Here is a 23,998-nt window from a genome sequence, read left to right as displayed (position 1 = left end):
TCTTCGTAGTTGCGACATTGACACAATTGATGTTAACTAAAAAGGTTCGGCTGCCTCATTGGAGTGTGGCTTCATCCTTGATATGTTCGAAACTGCATGAGTCAGTTCCTTTTATCATCCTACATATATACTCAATGCCGAGAATTTGTTAAGTTTGGGGATCGTCATACATCCAAACATACCTATGCCTAGAGAAATTTAGTATAATATTTCCATTATTATTTAACAATTTCTATTTTATTGAGTAATTTCACTAAATCTTACTTATTTTTCTATTTAACTTCAGAAGGCAAAAACGTTTTGCCTAATATTTGTTGCACGAACCTTCTAAAATCAGAAAAAAATTGAGAAAAATATGGAAGAATTTTTATTAAAGATGAAGAGCACTAAAATTGGACAAACTCGAGAGGAGTTGTGATGGTTGAAATGAGAGGGGCATGGTGACGACATCCGCCCCCCCCCCCCACACACACATACATGTGGAATACCTCTAACGACTAAATGGTCCTTGTTTATGAAATGATCATAGATTCAACACAATCCCTTTGTTATGTTTGTATTTGACATATTTTTACATGCATATTGTTACACCATTTTTTTATGCTAGACTTGATCACCCTAGAGGATATAATAGTAGTGGGGTGGATCTTGTAGTGTGATTAGCTTAGTGACATAAAGAGAAAAAAATACTAGTATATGTTGGTACTTTCTTGAACCTCCTCACCAGGGATAAAAACGGAAAGTGGATCTTCCATGTAATGACTACTTGTTTACCTTAACACTTCTTTTTGGATAATTTCGTGAGGAAGCTATCACACACTTGTATTAAAATGTACCATTCTCTATACATGATTCTTTTGTTTTCTCATAGTGTTTTTGGTTCTAATTAAAGTATTTTCCTAATTTTATGCCAACCCGTTCATGTAATGTAAAATTTTCAACTAAGTAGAACACTATCTTCACTCACGATTGGTGTGTCATCTATTGAATTTATTCCGTAGTATGGAATTACAGGATGAGTTGATTTATGACCCCATGTTTCAACATTTTTCCAACCGAACCCCTTGTTCGTCACCACAATTTCTACAATAGTGCACACAATGTGGCACCACCGGTGATTAAAATGCATTGGATTGTGGGTGTGTGGGAGATATCTCATTGGGTAGGTTTTTTTGGGGGGTGGGGGGTTATTTATGCACTCATGCATTAGTGGGATTTTAAGTAATGAGTCGTAGTTGAGCTGCTAGCTATGCATTGTTGATGCCAAACCTAACATTGCATGATATAGTTGTGTAATTACCTTATTGAAATTCAACGTGCTTGTTATAGCTTATCCTTTTTTCTTTTTAGCCTTCGAACATCTTTTTTTTTTGGGTTTGCTGCTAGCCATTTGGGAAATGAGTTCATTGAATTATTCATTTTGCTAGAAAACATTAGACGCAATTTGTACTGTCACATCCGGGCATGCATGTTTCCATCAGTACCATTGATGATTGCAAGTGCACAGTTCGTTTGTAGCTAGTTTCAAAAGTAAGAGTACTGAACCACAAAGAGTTAGATTGCAAGAGATCTTAATGCTCCTAATTACTGTTATTAAAATATACTTATATGAAATATAATAATGCAAGTAAGAATGTTTTTCGAAGTGTTTGAGAATGTTTGAATGAACTAGATGTTAGAGATTCCAACCAAAGGGTGGATTTTGAAGGTTTTAAGATGAAACTGCAATAGACGAAAGAGTTCTTAGGGAGGTGTGGATACACCGGTAGAAAGATATTAATCATAATTAGAACAATCTATTCCTTCCTTCATGCATATGTATGAGGTGGAGCTCCATAAGTGGATGATTGCGGATCAGCCATCAACTCCTCATCCCTCATAACCACTACAGTGATTGATAGTCAGCTAGTTCAATCCACTATAATTAAGGGTTTCCCCGTGGTCATGCCTAGTGAGTCTCCTCATACCCCCCTCCCCCTGTTGGATAGGTGAAATGAAGATCATATGTGACATGTCACTTAGCACACTCAGCATCACCCTCTACCCAAGAGTAATTAATTACCTCTTTCGTCCTAAAGGAAAATCTTGCATGGTCGACTTCATAATAGATCAAGAGAGACAACTAATACATACAATCATAAATGAAGGAACAAATCATCTTTATTTCATATAATAATGTTGCTAGGGTTTCTCCATATCCCCAAGAACAAGGCAAACTACTCAATCATGGAGGTAATCAACATCATCATAGTAATATGTATGACACACAAATGGATATGTGAATACGTGTGCAAAAACTACAATGAGATCTAGGGCTTACACTACAGATGGAGGTAAATGGGTGAAGATTTCGATGATGATGAAGATGGTGATGATGAAGACGATGCTTGAACCTCCAAGGATCTTCGTAGTTGTCCAAGGATTCCTCTCGAATGTCAGGTTTTCGCAACTATCGGTGTTTCTGTGTGTTGGATCTTGTTTCTGCATGTAGGGGGTGAGAGTATTTGATGAGGCGAATCTGCCAACACTCGATACGGGCACCATCATTGCTCGTTAAAGTTTCCGGTGCTTGTTTCTTGATGGCTTTCCACCCAGACACATAAATAAATGTTCAGAGCACTTCTGCAGCTTCAGTTTGGTGATTTATCTTCAGAGATAATGACTTTAAAAGGAATCCCTATCGCTCCTTAATATTTTGGGTTCCTAGTAAAACAAGCTTAGAAAGGCGCGCGCAAGCACGATAAAATATGAAAATCATAATGTAACTAATGCAAAAACAATAAGATAAAAATGTCACAAATTGGACTCATTAGCCTAGCTTGGTGGTCGTGATCTGAGTACAACTAGAATTATGGAAGGCAATAAGACATGTATTAGGAAATGCCTCTCAGTTTGTGTTAGGCCGAGAAAGTTTCCGCCTTGATGCTAGATCGCAGGAATTCGGCTAAGAGAGAAAAGTTGCTGCCTTGATGCAAGATCGGGAATATTATGGCTTATGGTTCGCCTAATATTTGTTGCACAAACCTTATAAAATCAGAACAAATTGAGGAAAATATGGAAGGAGTTTTATTAAAGATGAAGAGCACTAAAATTGGACAAACTCGAGAGGAGTTGTGATGGTTGAACGAGAGGGGCGTGGTGACGACATGTCCCCCCTCCCACACACACACATACACACACACGTGGAATACCTCTAATGAATAAATGGTCCTTGTTTATGAAATGATAGATTCAACGCAATCCCTTTGTTATGTTTGTATTTGATATATTTTTAGACGCATATTGTTACACCATTTTTATGCTAGACTTGATTGTTGGAGATATGCCCAAGAGGCAATAATAAAATGGTTATTATAATATATCTTTGAGTTTATGATAATGTTTACATACCATGCTATAATTGTATTAACCGAAACATTGATACATGTGTGTTATGTGAACAACAAGGAGTCCCTAGTAAGCCTATTGTATAACTAGCTTGTTGATTAATAAATGATCATCGTTTCATGATCATGAACATTGGATGTTATTAATAACAAGGTTATGTCATTATGTGAATGATATAATGGACACACCCAATTAAGCGTAGCATAAGATCACGTCATTAAGTTATTTTCTATAAACTTTCGATACATAGTTACCTAGTCCTTATGACCATGAGATCATGTAAATCACTTATACCGGAAAGGTACTTTGATTACATCAAACGCCACTGCGTAAATGGGTGGTTATAAAGGTGGGATTAAGTATCCGGAAAGTATGAGTTGAGGCATATGGATCAACAGGGGGATTTGTCCATCCCGATGATGGATAGATATACTCTGGGCCCTCTCGGTGGAATGTCGTCTAATTTCTTGCAAGCATATGAATAAGTTCATAAGAGACCACATACCACGATACGAGTAAAGAGTACTTGTCAGGAGACGAGGTTGAACAAGGTATAGAGTGATACCGATGATCAAACCTCGGACAAGTAAAATATCGCGTGACAAAGGGAATTGGTATCGTATGTGAATGGTTCATTCGATCACTAAGTCATCGTTGAATATGTGGGAGCCATTATGGATCTCCAGATCCCGCTATTGGTTATTGGTCGGAGAGAAGTCTCAACCATGTCTACATAGTTCGCGAACCGTAGGGTGACACACTTAAGGTTTGATGTCATTTAAGTAGATATGGAATATGGAATGGAGTTCGAAGTTTTGTTCGGAGTCCCGGATGGGATCCAGGACATCACGAAGAGTTCCAGAATGGTCCGGAGAATAAGATTCATATATAGAAAGTCATTTTCTAGGTTTGAAAATGATCCGGTATTTTTCTAGGAAGGTTCTAGAAGGTTCTAGAAGAGTCCGGAAGAAATCAACATGGAAGGTGGAGTCCCAGAGGGACTCCACCCATCTTGGCCGGCCAGCCTAAGGGAGGAGGAGTCCCAAGTGGACACCCCACCATGGTGGCCGGCCACCCCACCAAGGAAAAGGGGGAGTCCCACTCCCCCTAGGTTTGGTCACATGGAAGGTTTATGTTGGGGTCTTATTCGGAGACTTTGACCTAAACCTTGGGGCTTCCACCTATATATAGAGGGGAGGAGAGGGGCTGGCCGGCCACATCAACACCACCATGGCCGCACCCCCTCAAGGCTGCCCTAGCCGGCGCCCCCTCTCCCAAACCCTAGCGGTTCCCTCCTACCTCTCTCTCCCACATAGCTTAGGCGAAGCTCTGTCGGAGATCTCCACCACCACCGCCGCCACGCCGTCGTGCTGCCGGGATTCCGAGGAGGATCTACTACTTCCGCTGCCCGCTGGAACGGGGAGAAGGACGTCATCATCAACACCGAACGTGTGACCGAGTACGGAGGTGCTGCCCGATTGTGGCACCGTCAAGATCTTCTACGCGCTTTTGAAAGCGTCAAGTGATCGTCTACCGCAGCAATGAGAGCCTCCTCTTGTAGGCTTTGGAAATCTTCAAGGGTTAGTCTCGTTCATCCCCTCGTTGCTCCCATCTTCTAGATTGCATCTTTGCTTGGATTGCGTTCTCGCGGTAGGAAATTTTTTGTTTTCTATGCAACGAATCCCATCAGTGGTATCAGAGCCGTGTCTATGCATAGATGGTTGCACGAGTAGCACACAATTGTTTTGTGGGCGTTGATGCTTATGTTGTCTTTAGTTTGAGTACTTTGCATCTTTGTGGCATAGTGGGATGAAGCGGCTCGGGCTAACTTTACATGACCGCGTTCATGAGATTTGCTCCACGCTCGACATGCAACTTGTATTGCATAAGTGGCTTTGCGGGTGTCTGTCTCTCCTACTATAGTGAAGATTCAATTTACTCTTCTATTGACAACACTAGTATCACCGTTGTGGTTCATGTTCGTAGGTAGATTAGATCTCACTCGAAAACCCTAAACCACGTAAAATATGCAAACCAAATTAGAGACGTCTAACTTGTTTTTGCAGGGGTTTGGTGATGTGATATGGCCATAATGTGATGATGAATATGTATGAGATGATCATTATTGTATTGTGGCAACCGGCGGGAGCCTTATGGTTGTCTTTAAATTTCATGTTGAGTAGTATTTCAAAGTAGTTGTAATAGTTGCTACATGAGGTGAACAACCATGAAGACGGCGCCATGGACCTTGACGCTACGCCGACAATGATGGAGATCATGCCCGTTGATGATGGAGATCATGTTCGTGCTTTGGAGATGAAGATCGAAGGCGCAAAGACTAAAGGGCCATATCATATCACATATGAATTGCATGTGATGTTAATCCTTTATGCATCTTATTTTGCTTAGAACGCGACGGTAGCATTATAAGATGATCCCTCACATTAATATCAAGATAATAAAGTGTTCTCCCCTCGTATGCACCGTTGATATAGTTCGTCGTTTCGAAGCATCTCGTGATGATCGGATGTGATAGACTCAACGTTCACATACAACGGGTGTAAGCCATGTTGCACACGCGGAATACTTGGGTTTGCTTGACGAGCCTAGCATGTACAGACATGGCCTCGGGACAACGGAAACCGAAAGGTTGAACACGAGTCATATGGATGATATGATCAACATGTTGATGTTCACCATTGAAGCTACATCATCTCACGTGATGATCGGTTTTGGTGTAGTGGATATGGATCGTGTACCACTTAACAACTATGAGGGATGTTGTATTAAGTGGGAGTTCATTAGTAATTAGATTAAAACATGAACTTATTATCATAAACATAGTCTGAGTAGTATTTTGAATTAATTTGTAGTATTGGCATCCGTTTTTCTACCAAGCGCTAGTCTTGTTATTGAGATAGAAATACTGTTAAAATCTGACTATAAACTTTACGGACTGGTACCGTATTGTTAATGAATCAAGAAATGATTAAGTCCTATTGCAAACTTTTAGTAAACCTCACATTGTTGATTCAAAGAACTATGGTTTCAATTAGTACCTAAAGATATCTTGTCTCCGTGAAACTTGAAGTTCAAATATGTTTGAAAAGTAAGGAGCTGAAAAATTTAGTTTTCAGAAATAATCAAGGTATGAGATATATGTGATATCTAAGACCTTATTGCAAGATGATAGAATATAATTTGGTGAGACTACATAAACTCATAAGTTTTATGGGAATGTACGAAGGTTGAAGACGCAAGGCGTCCCAATCCTCCAACTATTGGGGCACTAACGATATTCGCATATCCATGAAGTGATTGTCCTTAGTATGCACCGTTGCTAAGACTCGTTGTTTCGAGCATCACGTGATGATCGGGTGTTATAGATTCTACGTGTACTTACAACGGGTGCAAGCCAGATTTGCACATGCGAATACTAAGGTTAAACTTTATGAGCCTAGCATGTACAGACATGGTCTCAGAAAGTCATCATGAATTGATGGATAAAATTATGAATGAAATTGTTCATCATATTACAAAGTTACTAATAGTGAAATCTAGAACACTTGTCATATGATGATCAACTTCAAAGTAAGAACCTCAAGGTTATTGGTATTTGACCAACAAACTTAGAAGTTATTAAAGATGAAGTGTTTTTCTGAATAATGGGGAAAGCTAAAAGAGAAACTACAAAAGATTATTGGCAGAAAGAAAGAAAAGACTAGAAAGTCTAGCTCAGGTGTATATAAATGATATACATGTTATGGTTGTATTCCTTGTTTGGTCACATAATAAAATTCTTGGGTATTAGTACCATATTGGTTGGTATGAAGTGTCATACAAAACAACGCAATACAAGAATACAATGGCCTAAGTAACTGACAAGGAATATGATAGGAATGCACGTCAGGAAACAAAAGTAAAGTGTTATTATGTTCGTCGTTGGCAATCTATCTAGCCTTTAGAATTTATAATAAAGAACTTAATAATTGTTATTTTGCTCTGGTCAAATTAAAACAATGAGTTGTTCATATTATGACATTACTCCATGTACGATGGATAAGTTATTATAAATCTTAATGGTGAAACACACATACATAACACTGACGCTAAAATGCCATAAGGAAAATGATTAGAATTCCACTTATGTGTGGAACCGCAATTTAGGTCATTTTAGAGAAGAACGCATGAAGGAACTCCATACAAATGGATTTTTGGAGTCAATTGATTTTTTAATCATTTGGCGCTTGCAAATCTTTTCTAAAAGAGAATGACTAAAATACCGTTCATAGGCCAAGAGTTGAATGGGCAACTAACTTAGTGGAAATATACATGATGATGTATGTGGTTCACTGGGCATAGTTGTGTGCGGGAGATTCTTCTACTTCATGAAAACTTTCAACAATGAATTGAGTATATATGGATATATTCGATAAGGAAAAAGTTTGAAACATTTGAATGGATTCAAATAAAATTCAGCATGAAATGGAAATCATTGTAATAGAAAAGTCAAATATCTATGATTGGATCATGGTGGAAATATTTGAATTACAAGTTTTAGCGAACATCTAAGAGAGTTATGAAATTGTTCTACAACTCACGTTTCTTGGAGTATCATAGTGATGATAGAGTATCCGAGAGATGTATCCAAACCTTGTTGGGTCAATGATGAGATAAAATATTAATGCCATTATATTTTTGTGGATTATGCTTTAGAGACTACCGCTTTTACATTAAATAGAGCATCATCATGATCCGTTGAAATGACACCATACGAGTTATGGCATGGGTATAAACCCTAATAGTCCTTTCTTTAAATTTTGGTCTAAGAATTTACAACCAAAATCGGATGAATGTCTTTGTTGGTTATCCCAAAGTATTGATTGGGAATTGTTTTCACTATGGATACAAAGACAAAAGTGTTTGTCGATGTTTCTTATTTATTTCCAAGAAATTGTTTCTAGCGAAGTATTTGAGTGGGAGGATAATAAAATTTGATAAGGTTTATGAACCTGAGCATAATGATCAGAGTAGCGCAGCATTGGAATTGGTTCCGGAAGCGGCCACGACGATCATGGCTCCCATGACTACAAAGTGTTTTAGCCATGGAGATCGAAATACATATTGAACCTTGTAGGTATGGTTTACTTTGTGATCAAATAAATGATTTGTGGACAAAGGACTGATTTTGAATAATGATAAACCAACTACAAACAAATAAATTATGATGGGCCCTGACTCCGTTAAAATGGCCATGCGCCATGAAATCCATGATAGATGAATACTTTTATAAAATTGATGGACTTGGATGGAATATCCTTGAAGAAGCTCGACTTATCGAAAAGTTGTTTACGACAAAGTTCAAAGAGTTGATTACGATAAGATTAGATCTTCCGTAGCAATGCTTATAGTCTATGTGGATTATTCTAGTAATCACTACATATTTCTTTTATGAGATATGCTAGTAGGATGGCAAAATATATTACTTAACAAAAGTGTGTAGTAAAGGTGTATACAAGATACAACCAAGAGTTTTTGCTAGTCCGTGGAATACTAGATAGGTATACAAACTTCAATTGGGTGAAGTAAGTATCGCGGAGTTGGAATCTTCACCGGATGAAATAGTCAAAGAGTTTTTGATTTCATCGGAGACGATGAAGAGGCTTGCATTTGCAAGAAATTAAGTGGGAGCGCTGAGACATATTTATAATACTTATGTATATGACATATAGTTGGTTATAAATGATGTAATTATATACTTGATTAAAAAGGTTTCATTGAGAATTAATTTCAATGAAAGGATATGGACTGAAACAAATTTAGTGTCAAGATCTACGAAGATAGATTGAAATACATTATAAAGTTTAAGTCAAAGTACATAGAATAGATATTGAAGTAGTTCAATATAGAAATATTAAGAAAATGTTCTTATCATGTGAAGTTTTAACAAGACTTGAGTGTATTTTACACTCAATGAGTAAAAACACATGAGTGATTATAGATCACGAATAATATGTACACAATCAGATGTACTGTGCTCTTAAAAATGTTATGAGCATGTACCAGAATGATTCATGTGATGATCATTGAAAAACAGTAAAGAATATTCTTGTGTACTTAAGAAGAACCAAGGATATATATATATAGTTTTGTATGGAGTAATGACAAACAAATCGCTGTAAAGTGTTGCACCGATATTAGTTTGATCACATATAAAAATAAAATTGAAATCTCAAATTACGCTAAGTGTTATTTAAAAGGTAGCACAATGAGATAGAAGTTGTCTATGCTAGATTTAGAAGAGTTCTAATTATTGTGATGGATTCTACAAAAGAAGGCAGAGTATGTCATTGTTTTGACAATGACATAGGATGTTAAGTCAAGAGGTTTTTGAGAACTTGGTGTAGTTCCGACAGAGTCAGAACTTTGAAGCTATATTGTGTGTGACAATATTAGTGACATATTTCAGACCGCGGAATTAAGGTTCCACCAGAAGACCAAACATATTTAATGCCGACTCATTTGGAAATGACTGATGCGTTGAAACGCAAATGAATTACAAAATACATACGTTTATGAGCAAGTCAGATCCGTTGACTAAAACCTCTCCTGTGAGCAAAACATGATAAAGCACCGGAAGACCAATGTGTTATATCTTTACAAATGTAAACTAGATTATTGACTCTAGTGCAAGTGGGAGACTGTTGGAGATATGCCCAAGAGGAAATAATAAAATGGTTATTATAATATATCTTTGAGTTTATGATAATATTTACATACCATGCTATAATTGTATTAACCGAAACATTGATACATGTGTGTTATGTGAACAACAAGGAGTCCCTAGTAAGCCTATTGTATAACTAGCTTGTTGATTAATAAATGATCATCGTTTCATGATCATGAACATTGGATGTTATTAATAACAAGGTTATGTCATTATGTGAATGATATAATGGACACACCCAATTAAGCGTAGCATAAGATCACGTCATTAAGTTATTTGCTATAAGCTTTCGATACATAGTTACCTAGTCCTTATGACCATGAGATCATGTAAATCACTTATACCGGAAAGGTACTTTGATTACATCAAACGCCCACTGCGTAAATGGGTGGTTATAAAGGTGGGATTAAGTATCCGGAAAGTATGAGTTGAGGCATATGGATCAACGAGTGGGATTTGTCCATCCCGATGATGGATAGATATACTACGGGCCCTCTCGGTGGAATGTCGTCTAATGTCTTGCAAGCATATGAATAAGTTCATAAGAGACCACATACCACGATACGAGTAAAGAGTACTTGTCGGGAGACGAGGTTGAACAAGGTATAGAGTGATACCGATGATCAAACCTCGGACAAGTAAAATATCGCGTGACAAAGGGAATTGGTATCGTATGTGAATGGTTCATTCGATCACTAAGTCATCGTTGAATATGTGGGAGCCATTATGGATCTCCAGATCCCGCTATTGGTTATTGGTCGGAGAGAAGTCTCAACCATGTCTACATAGTTCGCGAACCGTAGGGTGACACACTTAAGGTTTGATGTCGTTTAAGTAGATATGGAATATGGAATGGAGTTCGAATTTTGTTCGGAGTCCCGGATGGGATCCAGGACATCACGAGGAGTTCCGGAATGGTCCAGAGAATAAGATTCATATATAGAAAGTCATTTTGTAGGTTTGAAAATGATCCGGTATTTTTCCAGGAAGGTTCTAGAAGGTTCTAGAAGAGTCCGGAAGAAATCAGCATGGAAGGTGGAGTCCCAGAGGGACTCCACCCACCTTGGCCAGCCAGCCTAAGGGAGGAGGAGTCCCAAGTGGACTCCCCGCCATGGTGGCCGGCCACCCCACCAAGGAAAAGGGGGAGTCCCACTCCCCCTAGGTTTGGTCACATGGAAGGTTTATGTTGGGGTCTTATTCGGAGACTTTGACCTAAACCTTGGGGCTTCCACCTATATATAGAGGGGAGGAGAGGGGCTGGCCGGCCACATCAACACCACCATGGCCGCACCCCCTCAAGGCTGCCCTAGCCGGCGCCCCCTCTCCCAAACCCTAGCGGTTCCTCCTACCTCTCTCTCCCACATAGCTTAGGCGAAGCTCTGTCGGAGATCTCCACCACCACCGCCACCACGCCGTCGTGCTGCCGGGATTCCGAGGAGGATCTACTACTTCCGCTGCCCGCTGGAACGGGGAGAAGGACGTCGTCATCAACACCGAACGTGTGACCGAGTACGGAGGTGCTGCCCGATTGTGGCACCGTCAAGATCTTCTACGCGCTTTTGAAAGCGGCAAGTGACCGTCTACCGCAGCAACGAGAGCCTCCTCTTGTAGGCTTTGAAAATCTTCAAGGGTTAGTCTCGTTCATCCCCTCGTTGCTCCCATCTTCTAGATTGCATCTTGGCTTGGATTGCGTTCTCGCGGTAGGAATTTTTTTGTTTTCTATGCAACGAATCCCATCATTGATCACCCTATAGGATATAATAGTACTAGGGATGGTGTGTATTAGATAGAGTGGATCTTGTAGTGTGACTAGCTTAGTGACATAAAGAGAAAAAATACAAGTGCATGTTGGTACTTTCTTGAACCTCCTCGCTAGGGATAAAAACGGAAAGTGGATCTTCCATGTAATGACTACTTGTTTACCTTAACACTTTTTTTGGGATAATTTCATGAGGAAGCTATCACACACTTGTATTAAAATGTACCATTCTCTATGCATGATTCTTTTGTTTTCTCATAGTGTTTTTGGTTCTAATTAAAGTATTTTCCTAATTTTATGCCAACCGTTCATGTAATGTAAAATTTTCAACTAAGTAGAACACTATCTTCACTCACGATCGGCGTGTCATCTATTGAATTTATTCCGTAGTATGGAATTACAGGATGAGTTGATTTATGACCCCATGTTTCAACATTTTTCCAACCGAACCCCTTGTTCGTCACCACAATTTCTACAATAGTGCACACAATGTGGCACCACCGGTGATTAAAATGCATTGGATTGTGGGTGTGTGGGAGATATCTCATTGGGTAGGTTTTTTTTTGGGGGGGGGGGGGTTATTTATGCACTCATGCATTAGTGGGAGTTTAAAGTAATGAGTTGTAGTTGAACTGGTACTATGCTAGCTATGCATTGTTGATGCCATACCTAACATTGCATGATATAGTTGTGTAATTACCTTATTGAAATTCAAGGTGATTCTTATAGCTTCCCCTTTTTTTAGCCTTCGAACATCATTTTTTTAGGTCAGTCTGCTAGCCAGTTGGGAAATGAGTTCATTGAATTATTCATTTTGGTAGATAAAATTAGCCGCAATTTGAACTGTTACATCCGAGCATCCATGTTTCCATTAGTGGATATGATGATTGCAAGTGCACAATTCGTTTGTAGCTAGTTTCAAAAGCAAGAGTATTAAACCACAAAGAGTTAGACTGCAAGAGATCTTAATGCTCCTAATTACTATTATTAAAGTATACCTATATGAAATCTAATAATGCAAGTAAGAATGTTTACCGAGTGTTTGAGAATGTTTGAATGAACTAGATGCTAGAGATTCCAACCAAAGGGTGAATTTTGAAGGTTTTAAGATGAAACTGCAATAGGCAAAAGATTTCTTAGGAAGGTGTGGATACACCAGTAGCAAGGTATAAATCATAATTAGAACAATCTATTCCTTTCTACATGTGTATATACGGGGTGGAGCTCCATAACTGGATGAGTGCGGATCAACCATTAACTCCTCATGCCTCATAAGCACCACAGTGATTGATAGTCAGCTAGTTCAATACACTATAATTAAGGGTTTCCCCGTGGCCATGGCTAGTGAGTCTCCTCATACCCCCTTGGATAGGTAAAATGAAGATCAAATGCGACATATCACTTAGCACCCTCAGCATCACCCTCTACCCAAGAGTAATTAATTACCTCTTTCATCCTAAAGGAAAATCTTGCGTGGTCGACTTCATAAGACTTCATAACAGATCAAGAGAGACAACTAATACATACAATCAAAGAAGTGAGCCTAGCTCACTTGGTTAGGGAAGTGGATGTACAACCCATCCACCCAAGTTCAAGTCCTCAGGAACGCGAATTTGGATTCTTATTATTTAAAAACAAAATTACGGTAGGGGCTTCCCTACCGTTTTCCTTTAAAAAAAATACATACAATCATAAATTAAGGAACATATCATATTTATTTCATATAATAATGTTGTTAGGGTTTCTCCATATCCCCAAGAACAAGAAAAACTACTCAATCATGGAGGTAATCAACATCATCATAGTAATACGTATGATACACAAATGGATATGTGAATACTTGTGCAAAATCTACAATAAGATCTAGGGCTTACAACAAGGATGGAGGTAAAGGGGTGAAGATTTCGATGATGATGAAGATGGTGATGATGAAGACGATGCTTGAACCTCCAAGGATCTTCGTAGTTGTCCATATTGATGCCCTCTACTAGTTCCCCCTCTGGATCCCTCTCGGAGGTCAGGTTTTCGCGACTTCTGGTGTTTCTGTGTGTTGGATCTTGTTTCCGTCTGTAGGTGTGAGAGTATTTGACGAAGCAAATCTGCCAACGCTCGATACGGGCAGGCCCTGCCCGTATCATTGCTCGTTAAAGTATCTGACGCTTGTTTTCTTGATGGCTTTCCTCCTAGACACATAAATAAATGTTCGGAGTACTTCTGCAGCTTCAGTTTCGTGATTTATCTTGAGAGATAATGACTTTAAAAGGCATCCCAGTTGCTCCTTAATATTTTGGGATCCTGGTAAAAGAAGCATAGAAAGGCGCGCACAAGCATGATAAAATATGAAAATCATACTAATGCAAAAACTATAAGGTAAAAGTGCTGCAAATTGGACTCATCAGCCTAGCTTGGTGGTTGTGATCTGAGTACAACTAGAATTATGGATGGCAATAAGACATGTACTAGGAAATGCCTCTCAGTTTGTGTTAGGACAAAAAGTTTCCGCCTTGATGCTAGACCGCAGGAATTCTGGCTAAGAGAGAAAACTTGCTGTCTTGATGCAAGATCGGGAATATTCTCATGCACCCTCGACATCAAGGGTGATACTCTGCAAGCATGTAACTCACGCCGAAGGAGGCTGGCCGGAAGAGCGATACACAAGACAATCCGGCTAGCGCTTTTTGAGAACCGAAGCTCCAGTTCTTTGGGAGGGACCATGTCCAGATTGTATGACTAAGTGTTAGTCGAACGAAATCATATATCACTTGGAACGAGAAAAGGGAGCACTGGCATGATGATTCACTCGCCTGCGGCTTACCATAAATACCGTGAGGAAAATGGACTCAGACAAAACATCATATTGAATTGATAGTCTACTCGTAGGTAACCAGGGGTCGATATGCTTTGCTAGAAAACAATGTGACTAACGTTCCTTTACCGACTCTGCTTTGAGTGCGTCTCAGATTGGAGCGCGACTAGCTTGGGTACAAAGTGCGACTCAGAGCATGTCCAGCTTACTAAGAGAACTAGATGACACCCCGCGTCGTTGCTGCGGAAATTTGTAGCTTGAATTTTGAAATCAAAACATGTGATTTTGGCTTGCTTGATGCAAGTGATAGGATCACAACGTTTGTGAAGCTCAAATATTATAGCTGACAGAAAAGTAACTACTAATTTTGAATTTTTATTTGCTTCATCTACATTTGAATTCAATTTGGTCCCATTGAACACTTATGCTTGCGTTTTTGCTCGAACTAACACAAACTCAGATGTGCTGAAACTGATAAAGTTGGGTCATGACAAAGGTTTAGAAGAATAGGAAGGCACCATCAAGTCAGCATCAAATTCTTGCAAAACAAATGGAGAAATATCTTGAATTAAAAGATAAATTAAGAAGAATTGCACATACATATTGCCATGTTAAATAACAGAGTGTAGAAATTCACTGTAGCCACAACTATGTGATTTGATACCAAAATAGGCGAAGTAATAAACATACGTAGAATCATAAATATATGGAAACGTCAAATTTCTTCTAAATTTTCATCAATACAAACTATATGTTACAATGGATTACCTGCGACCAGCAAAATTATTTTTCTAAAGAAATCCCCATTGTTCTATGTCTATATGGTGGAAATGACATGAAAGGAAAATCTACTACGATGATATACTATATAAGACCTCTCATGAAGCCGTGTAACTTTATATCAGGGTACATGGAAATTATGGCAAGAAAGCTACAGATTTTGTATGCACCATGGAGAAGCCAAAAACAATATATCATTCATGTCTGACAAAAAAATTGCAAATCGTAGAAAAAGCTACATAATATCTTTTCTCACATTTTTTGTTTCTGAACCCTCGAGTATTCTCGTCCGTACGTGGAAGACAACAAACTTGCGGGGTGAGGGAAAAATAAAACACACACAACGGAAGAACATGTGAAGCAGATGTAACAATTAAACAGATTATCAATGCGTCACCTTTTTTTTGCGAGAGTGAACTGAAGTATATGTGGTTCCCGCCGGCTATTTGACAATATCTAAGGCATATGTGGAGAACTGAAGTTATGTATATGCACAGCACATGCACAAACGGATCACTTGGATAAGACATACGAGACGTACCTAGGTACTCGTAATTGTTAGTAGTGATAAAAAAAGGAAAGAAAATACTGTAGAAAATTCTAGTTCATAAGAAAATGGAGAAAAGCATGTGGATCCCAATAGGTAATTAGGAGGAAAAGAAAAGCTGCAGATTGTAGCTACTGCAGGTTCACCAGCAACAGATCTGGCACAACAACGCCCAGAATCACTAAACCATACACTGATCCAAGAGCAGAGAAGCAGTATCAACATATGAAAATCACAGCAGCCCGATCACTTAAAAGCTATCATAGCAGATTGATTCCTGATACATACAGCCGTATAGAACAAAACTCGCTTCGGATTATGTAAATTAGCCATAACCCTCATAAGATGAACAAAGCGAGTTCTAAACTTCTGATACGTGCTGACTGCAAATAGCTAGAAACAAAGACACTAATGCCCGTTCAACCTGCAAATAAAAGGGCAAAAGAAGAGATGTATACTAGAATGTATGAGGGAAATGCTAAACAGAATAAATACGGACGATGATGGACGAAGCAGTGCTGAAGCAGAAGGGATGAGGACGGATGGCACCGACGGCCGTATGTATGAAAACTAAGAAGCACATCCTGCAGTAAATAGAAAATACAACTATCTCATGGATAAATCTTCACAACCAGAATACTGCAGCACAATCTTTGCTGAACTTTTAGCCTTGGCCGGTGTCCCGTGGGTACCCACCTGGTTCTAGACCAGCGACAGTGCATGCGGAAATCATCATGGGTTGGAAGCAGCTGAGCAGATAGATAAAGATTGAGGAGCACATGCACATATGGCCTATGGGTGAATGGACGTGCAAGTGAGGAAGAGGAAGATGTATGTTCAATTTGATCTACGGGGATGCTGCTGCTTCTCGAGTATATGTGCGTCAATTTGATGGCTTGCGATGGGCGTGGGCAAACATAAAAGCGGGCGACGCGATCCTTCAAATAGGCGCGGAAGAATTTCAGAGGTCACCCGTTACTGCATGATCAAAGCAGGAAGATGACGGGGCTGTGGGTGGAATCGTACATTATTCAATAGCTTGCCGCGCTTGAGTACCCGAACAATTTCTTTCTTATTTTCCCAGCAATGATGATTGATGAACAGTGTGTTGAATCGGCCAGTTTCAGCATTTATTGCAAGGAGGTATTATGAGCATTTGTGGCCATCAAGGCGTGACGGAGAGCTCTACCATGTAACCGAACGTGTGCAGAATCGTCACATTTTTTTTCTTTTGATTAGGTGGAAAATTATCTTAGTTGGCAAGCTATGATTGCTTGGAGGTGGATGATGAGGTGGATACCTTGCATGTGCAGGAAAATAGGATCACCTATTAAGAATAGAAAGATTTGTGTGGTCACACAGTTAAGTGTTTGGGACCAGGCGAGTGAATGTTCCATCTAACTTGGAACATTTGGAGTGAACGAGATAGGGATAGAGTGAATGAGTTGGACCCAAGTGGACTGGGCTAGGGTTTTGGGCTGCGAGGCACCTAAGTTGTCTCCTCACCCACACCCTATATAAGGAGTGGGATGGCGATGGGAAAAGGCAAGCAAGGAACTTCCTTGGAAGGCAAGTTGCTCCCTCGCCTCCACCACCCGTCTCCGGCAGCAAAGAGAAGGATAGCACCTTCTCACAATTGCCCCGCCATCATACATGTGCGAGCCAACAAAGATGTTGCTTGTGTTGTGCTAGGCCGTGGGGTCGTGAAAGAAGAAGGCGGAGAAGTTCACGGGCACCGGAGACGAGGGCGAATGAGCCGGACAAGGGATCATCGTCACTGGCTTTAGCGACGTGCTTTCTCGACTTCGCATCCGCATGTCCAAGGGTACGATTTGTATGGTCATCTTTCTCAGCCGGATCCGTGGGCGGCGCTCGGCGCTCATCGGAGAAGTTAACGCGGTGAAGAAACAAACGTGGCCCAAAAAATTCTTACTCGGGAAAATATTTGTGGAGTAAATCATAGTGCTAGGGAGGAACAAATTAAGTGATTTAATGAATGAAATTGAAACATTTAGTTCAAGGTTTATTCTTAAATCTCTCTTATTTGGTGGTGAAGGCTAGCGGCAGGATAACAACATATGAAATCACATCCTTGAGTCAGTAAGAGTAATTGATTAAAGATGATGGTGATATTTTAAAGCATGGTGGTAACTGACACGTATGTCTTAATATTCCTCTAGATATTGTATCAAATGGTGTGTATACAAGATATTTAGAAAAAGAGTTCACTATGGAAGAGATAAAAAAAATATTGTTATTCAGATGAAACATAATAAGGCACTTGGTCCTTATGGGTTATGGGTGCCCTATATAATTTAGTCAACATTTTGGGATCTCATAATTACCTGCCTAGTCTGTTTAATGATTTTTTTTTTATCATGGAACAGACCGATACCATTACGTTGTGATATTCTAGGTTTCAGTGAGTGCTTTTGTTCATATGATGTATGTTTGTATATTTCTAGAGCATTGTGTGTTGATATTACTAGAGATCAGGTGTTGATGTATATTCCCTGCAATCTGAGCCAAATGAACCAAACAAATGAGCCTATAGCATAATGGGATGACGACCAACCTTCTTTTCGGTTGAAATCAGTGGGAAGCTACGTCACTATCCATGCCAGTCAGACATCTGACGTTGCATTGTATTATGATGATAATGTTCGTCACAGAGGCCCCGGCCCGGCCTACCTATGTATGCTGTCCATCGGTCAGGGGCGAAGCCAGAGCCAGAATTCATTGGGTTCATCTCTTAGTGTTGCTCTATAATCTTTAAATAATTAACAATACCACATACTAATATAGTGAATGATTAACTGATATTATTGGGTTCAGTTGAACCCAATAGTTGCATGCCAGCTCCGCCACTGCCATCGGTGACAGTGCACTCAAAATAATCACGGAGTAACCTATGACACTTGATAGATATACCAGTTTTTTGTGATACATGTAGTGCGGCCCCATTGCACCCGCGCCAAGCCTGCCCTAGTCCTTTAGTTAAGACAGGTGGACATATGGCACATTGATTAGTACTAATCCCCCGTCTAAAATGTAAAGCGTCTTTACCTATAGGTTGATAACTTACGATATTTTTATTATTTATATTTGTATTATGCTCACTAAATTGTATAAAATTATGTGAAATAATTTTGCAAGGAAATACAACATATCACTTCTACATTCGGAACTCACATAATACTTATATTAGTGGTTAAAGTTATATATCGAATGCGTGTCTTTTTTTTCGAACCATGCAAGAGCCTTGCATGTATTAAAATAGAAGAGGAAAAAACCACAAAAGTGGTTAGAGTTTACAGAACAACCAAGTGATTCACAGAAACTGAAGCAAAAAAGAACAACCACCTGAAGAAAAATAGACTACTCGACCTACTACCTACACGGGAAAGATTAATTTCATGGGAAGATTAAGCGACCTGCACTAGCTAAAGACCATTGCCTCCCTTCTGCCTTGATTTGATCGATTAGCACATTGACTGGCTTGAATGCGTTGTCGAAGACTCGAGCGTTTCTTTCACGCCAGATAGACCAAGCGACCAGTATCACCATGGAGTTCAATTTAGTTTTGTTTGTTCCTTCCATCCTTGCTCTTCCCTGCTGCCACCATTCCCGTAGCGACCGATCCATGAGCGGAACGACCTGTTGCAACCCAGCCCAATTGAGCATGCTACTCCAGATGATATTCGTGACAACACACCCGGAGAAAAGATCTTGTGCATCTTCAGGTGCCACATTACACATACCACACATTGCATTATGTGGCAGGCCCCGCTTGGCGAGTCGGTCGGCTGTCCAAATTCTCCCCCGCAAGATTAATCAAATAGCGATCTTACACCGCAGAGGAGCCCACACATTCCAGATCGCCTTAGCCGAGTCACAAGAAATCTTTGTCTTGAAATGGGCTTGATAAACCGATTTAGTAGTGAAAATTCCTTTTGGATCCCACGACCAACTCCAGATGTCTTCCTCATCAGGAACCAGATGAATGGTACTTGTCACTTTGCAAATCTCAATTACCTGTAAGAACATATTTATTGTGATTGACTTCCTGATATCATCAATCCAACTTGCATCTTGTAGAGCCTGTGCGACCGTTCTTCGTGCCCTAGCCAATGGACTAATGATCTTGTAAATGTCTGGGGCGATGTCTTCTATTGTTTTACCATTAATCCATTTATCTAGCCAAGAGAAACACCTCTGTCCATTGCCAATGACCACTTTGGCTGCTGCGTTAAAAATATGCCTCACATCTTCCCCAACCGGGCTGGCAAGCAAACACCAAGGCTTAACCTCTTCAGCTCTTAATTTCCATGCCCAGCGAACTTGGAAGGCAGTGCTCATGAACTCAAGATTCAGAATCCCAAGTTCACCCACAGATTTTGGGTGACACACTGTCTTCCAATTCTCAGAGCACTTACCCCCAGCAATAGTATTAGTTCCTTTCCAAAGAAAGGCACGTCTGATCTTGTCTATTGCTTTGAAAACCCATGGAGGTGGCTCCGAGGAAAGCAGGTGGAAGATGGCAATGGCACTTAGGACAGATTGCACTAAAATGAGCCTTCCCCCTTGAGTAAGCATATGCACCTTCCATGCCGCAAGTCTGCTCCTTATTTTTTCAATCAAAGATTGGAAATCCTCTTTCCGTGCTTTTTTAAATGAAGCGGTAAACCTAAGTAGGTTATTGTTAGCTTTATGATGTGACAGCTTAATGTATGACTGATAGCTTGTAGGAGCTCATCGTCACACATTAGAGGGAGCTTTTGCCCATATTACTTCTCAACCCTGAAGCATCGAATGCGTGTCTTACATTTTAGAATGAAGGGAAATACCCAATTTACATGAATATACAATCATACCATCTTGAGTGGGAAGGGCTGGTAGCAGTAAAGTACTCCCTCTGTTTTATAGTACTCTATATATAAGATTTGGCCAAATATAAATGTTCCCAAGTTTAACCAGTTGTATGTAAAAATATATTATATTTAGAAATCTAACATAATAGGATTAGTACCATTATGCAATGTACTATCATATCAACATTTGAATATGTATATATTGATATTTCATCCTGTATATAGTTTGTTAAAAAATTATAATGCTTGACTTTAACTAAACTTTATATGCGAAATAATATGAAACTGATGGAGTATTAATACATGGATGGTTGCGGCCAATGGTGGTGACCCGGCCTTGGGAAAGAGTAGCAGCAGCAGCTAGCAGAGGCATCAAAAGATGAGTTAGCTACCCCTCCCTCGTTGGCTACCCATCGATTATCCCCTTTTGGAGCGGTTTTATGCTTGAGAAGGCTGCAAATCGGGGAGCCTTTCGTAGCATCAAGTGGCCAACCGCTACTCCATCGGCCTCCGCGCGCTATTTTTCTCTCCGGGCGCCCACAGCGCGGGTACTCCTGTTGCTCCTCTCTACGCGTCGCCTTTGCAAAGGTAGTAGAGCTCGATCGCAGGTCTCGACATTGATCTGGGAGGATCCACGGCCACGTGCCGCGGCGCTGGAAGCCATGATCGCCCGCCATGCGAGGCCGGCACGGCCTGTCGGCAGGTGTCGACAATCCACCACCACCACCACCATGTCCGGTGTACCGTCGTAAAGAACGCCTCCTCATTGGCGCGGAAGCTAGCACTGCATAGATGGAGCTCCCACAACGTCTTGGCGTTAACTTTCTTCCTGTCATCCTGTGTTTGCTCTTTGCACCCAACGCGACGCATGCTGGTAAAGACCTAGAGCTAGCTACTGGCAGCAATCCGTCGACTTGCGCATACCTAGCTAAACTGTGCTGCCAATTACTCTAGTACTTTCTCCGTTTCATAATGTATGTCGTTTTGGCCAACTATTTTGGTTTGATAAAACGTTTTACATTGTGGAACAAAGTGATAACATATAAAGCGAGAGCAAGTTGCCAAGTTTACATCGACATGAATGGTAAAGTGGTACTACGTAAAGTACTTACTAATACCTCCAACTTCAAAAAAAAAAATACTACTACCTCAGGTTCGAAAAACCAAGTTCTTCAAATTTAGTCAAAATGTAAAGTTCACTAAGTTTAACCGAATATATAAAGAATTTATTAAATATATATGTTATGTGAAATACATAGATATATTTTTAATTTTAGATTTATGGACGTTCATAGTTCTAGCTGTAAAATTGGTCAAACTTAGAAGGCACTAACATTTGACTAAGTTTATACAGCTTTTTTTTTCTAGAACAGAAGGAGTGCTGAAAGGGAAAACTTCAATGGAGCAGGTGCGCCCTGCGCACCTTCACATTTTTTCACTTTGTCTTTTTTGTATCTTCCAAATTATGTAACATATCGATTTGATTTTTTTGCAGGTCATTCAAAAATAACAAATAGAATGGAGAAAAAATAGATCCGAATATTTTTGTGCAAATTTAAATTTTAAATTATTTAAATTTCAAAATAAATTCTTCAAATACATATATAGATAATGACATAAAAAATCCAAAATATTTTTCCCACATTCCAATTGTTATGTTTAAGTGATCTGCAAATTTTCGAGTTCAAATAATGTGTGGTGTGAGAGATACAAAAATGAGAAATTGTTTGAGATGGGAACAAAATGTACTTGCACGGATCTTGATGCAACATAGACGGTGTGGATACGGGTGCTCACCAAGCACCTGCTCTAAAAGTCCACTCTCGTGCTGAAAGGGAAAAGATACACATAAGTACTCTACACTTTCTGTTCAAAATGCTCTTAGTAAATTCTTTTTTATTGGGCAAGATGGTCAGTTGGATATTTTTTATCCCATGAACGAATAAATGTGACTTCTACAATTATAAAATTAAAATTTCCCATGAAAGAATAAATGTGTCGTCTAAAATTTAAAAATTAAACACGAATCATTAACCCGCATGGAATGATGGCCGACTGCAACACTATACCACGATATAACGTTCCGTGCTTTTTGAGCATTCCAAGAATAAAATAGGCAAAAAATCGCGGCTCTCGATGTATAAGTAGAGCCAGGTGTGGTAGCTACTTTTGGTGTGTCTGAACTGTATATATTGTTGAGACCAAGATCGCGCGCTTAACTTATGCATATACAAGATAGATATGAGTAGAGAGGATTTCATCAATTTTTCCGGTTTTACCCAACCGGGCCGTCTCAGCCTTCCTAGGGCATCAACCTCAAGCTTAAGCTCAGTCTCCGGAGATGTCAACGCGCAAGGAGGCCTGCTGCCGATCGCCAACATCGGGCGAATCATGAAGGGCGTGCTGCCGCCGGAGGCCAAGGTGTCAAAGAGCGCCAAGGAGACGATGCAGGAGTGCGCCACGGAGTTCATCGGCTTCGTCACCGGCGAGGCCTCGGAGCGGTGCCGGCGGGAGAGGCGCAAGACGATGAACGGCGACGACATCTGCCATGCCATGAAGAGCCTCGGCCTCGACCACTACGCCGGCGCCATGCACAGGTACCTCCAGAGGTATCGCGAGGGCGAGGAGCTCGCGGCGGCGCTCAAAAACAGCATTAGGGCGCCGCCGGCCGATGACGACATGATCCAGATAGACGTCAGGGCGCAGCTGTCCATCTCTAGGGGCCAAGAAAAGCATGGTACGAATTGATTAACCGTACGTGGGCAATGAAGCAAATTATACTCCCCCGATCGTCGATCGATCCTCTCACGGGTTAATTGTGTGTTTGTTGCAATTTGTGTGTGTACGCTGGTGACGTACTGACGTGAAATAGCTCTTGTGTTTATGCACTACTCTCGTATTCGTGCGTACTACCATGTATTAACAGTGTACCCTTCTTTTGCAAGAACACTGTACCTTGTCATGCAATGGATATTTTCATGAAATGTTTCAACTTGGTTGTCGCTCACTTAGTCATGTAAAGAGTTTTATAAATAAATGAGTACTGATTTTTGTAGTGAGAAAAGTTCTATTTCTGTCAGAACAATATGGAATGGTTAATTACAAAGTAACAATTGCTTAA

General features: G+C 40.1%; 1 protein-coding gene across 1 annotated transcript; it reads left to right on the top strand.

The window, feature by feature from the left end:
* Positions 1-14,599: 14,599 nt before the first annotated feature.
* LOC124659441 (nuclear transcription factor Y subunit B-4-like) lies at positions 14,600-23,625 on the top strand. Its single transcript, XM_047197313.1, has 2 exons — positions 14,600-14,607; positions 23,124-23,625. Exons 1-2 carry the CDS (start codon positions 14,600-14,602, stop codon positions 23,623-23,625), a joined length of 510 nt encoding a protein of 169 aa, XP_047053269.1.
* The last annotated feature ends 373 nt before the right edge of the window (positions 23,626-23,998 follow it).

Source organism: Lolium rigidum, chromosome 6 (genome assembly GCF_022539505.1).
Source record: "Lolium rigidum isolate FL_2022 chromosome 6, APGP_CSIRO_Lrig_0.1, whole genome shotgun sequence".
Taxonomy (NCBI): domain Eukaryota; kingdom Viridiplantae; phylum Streptophyta; class Magnoliopsida; order Poales; family Poaceae; genus Lolium; species Lolium rigidum.
Note: the sequence above shows the minus strand (reverse complement) of the source record. Positions and strands in the feature narration are given on the sequence as shown.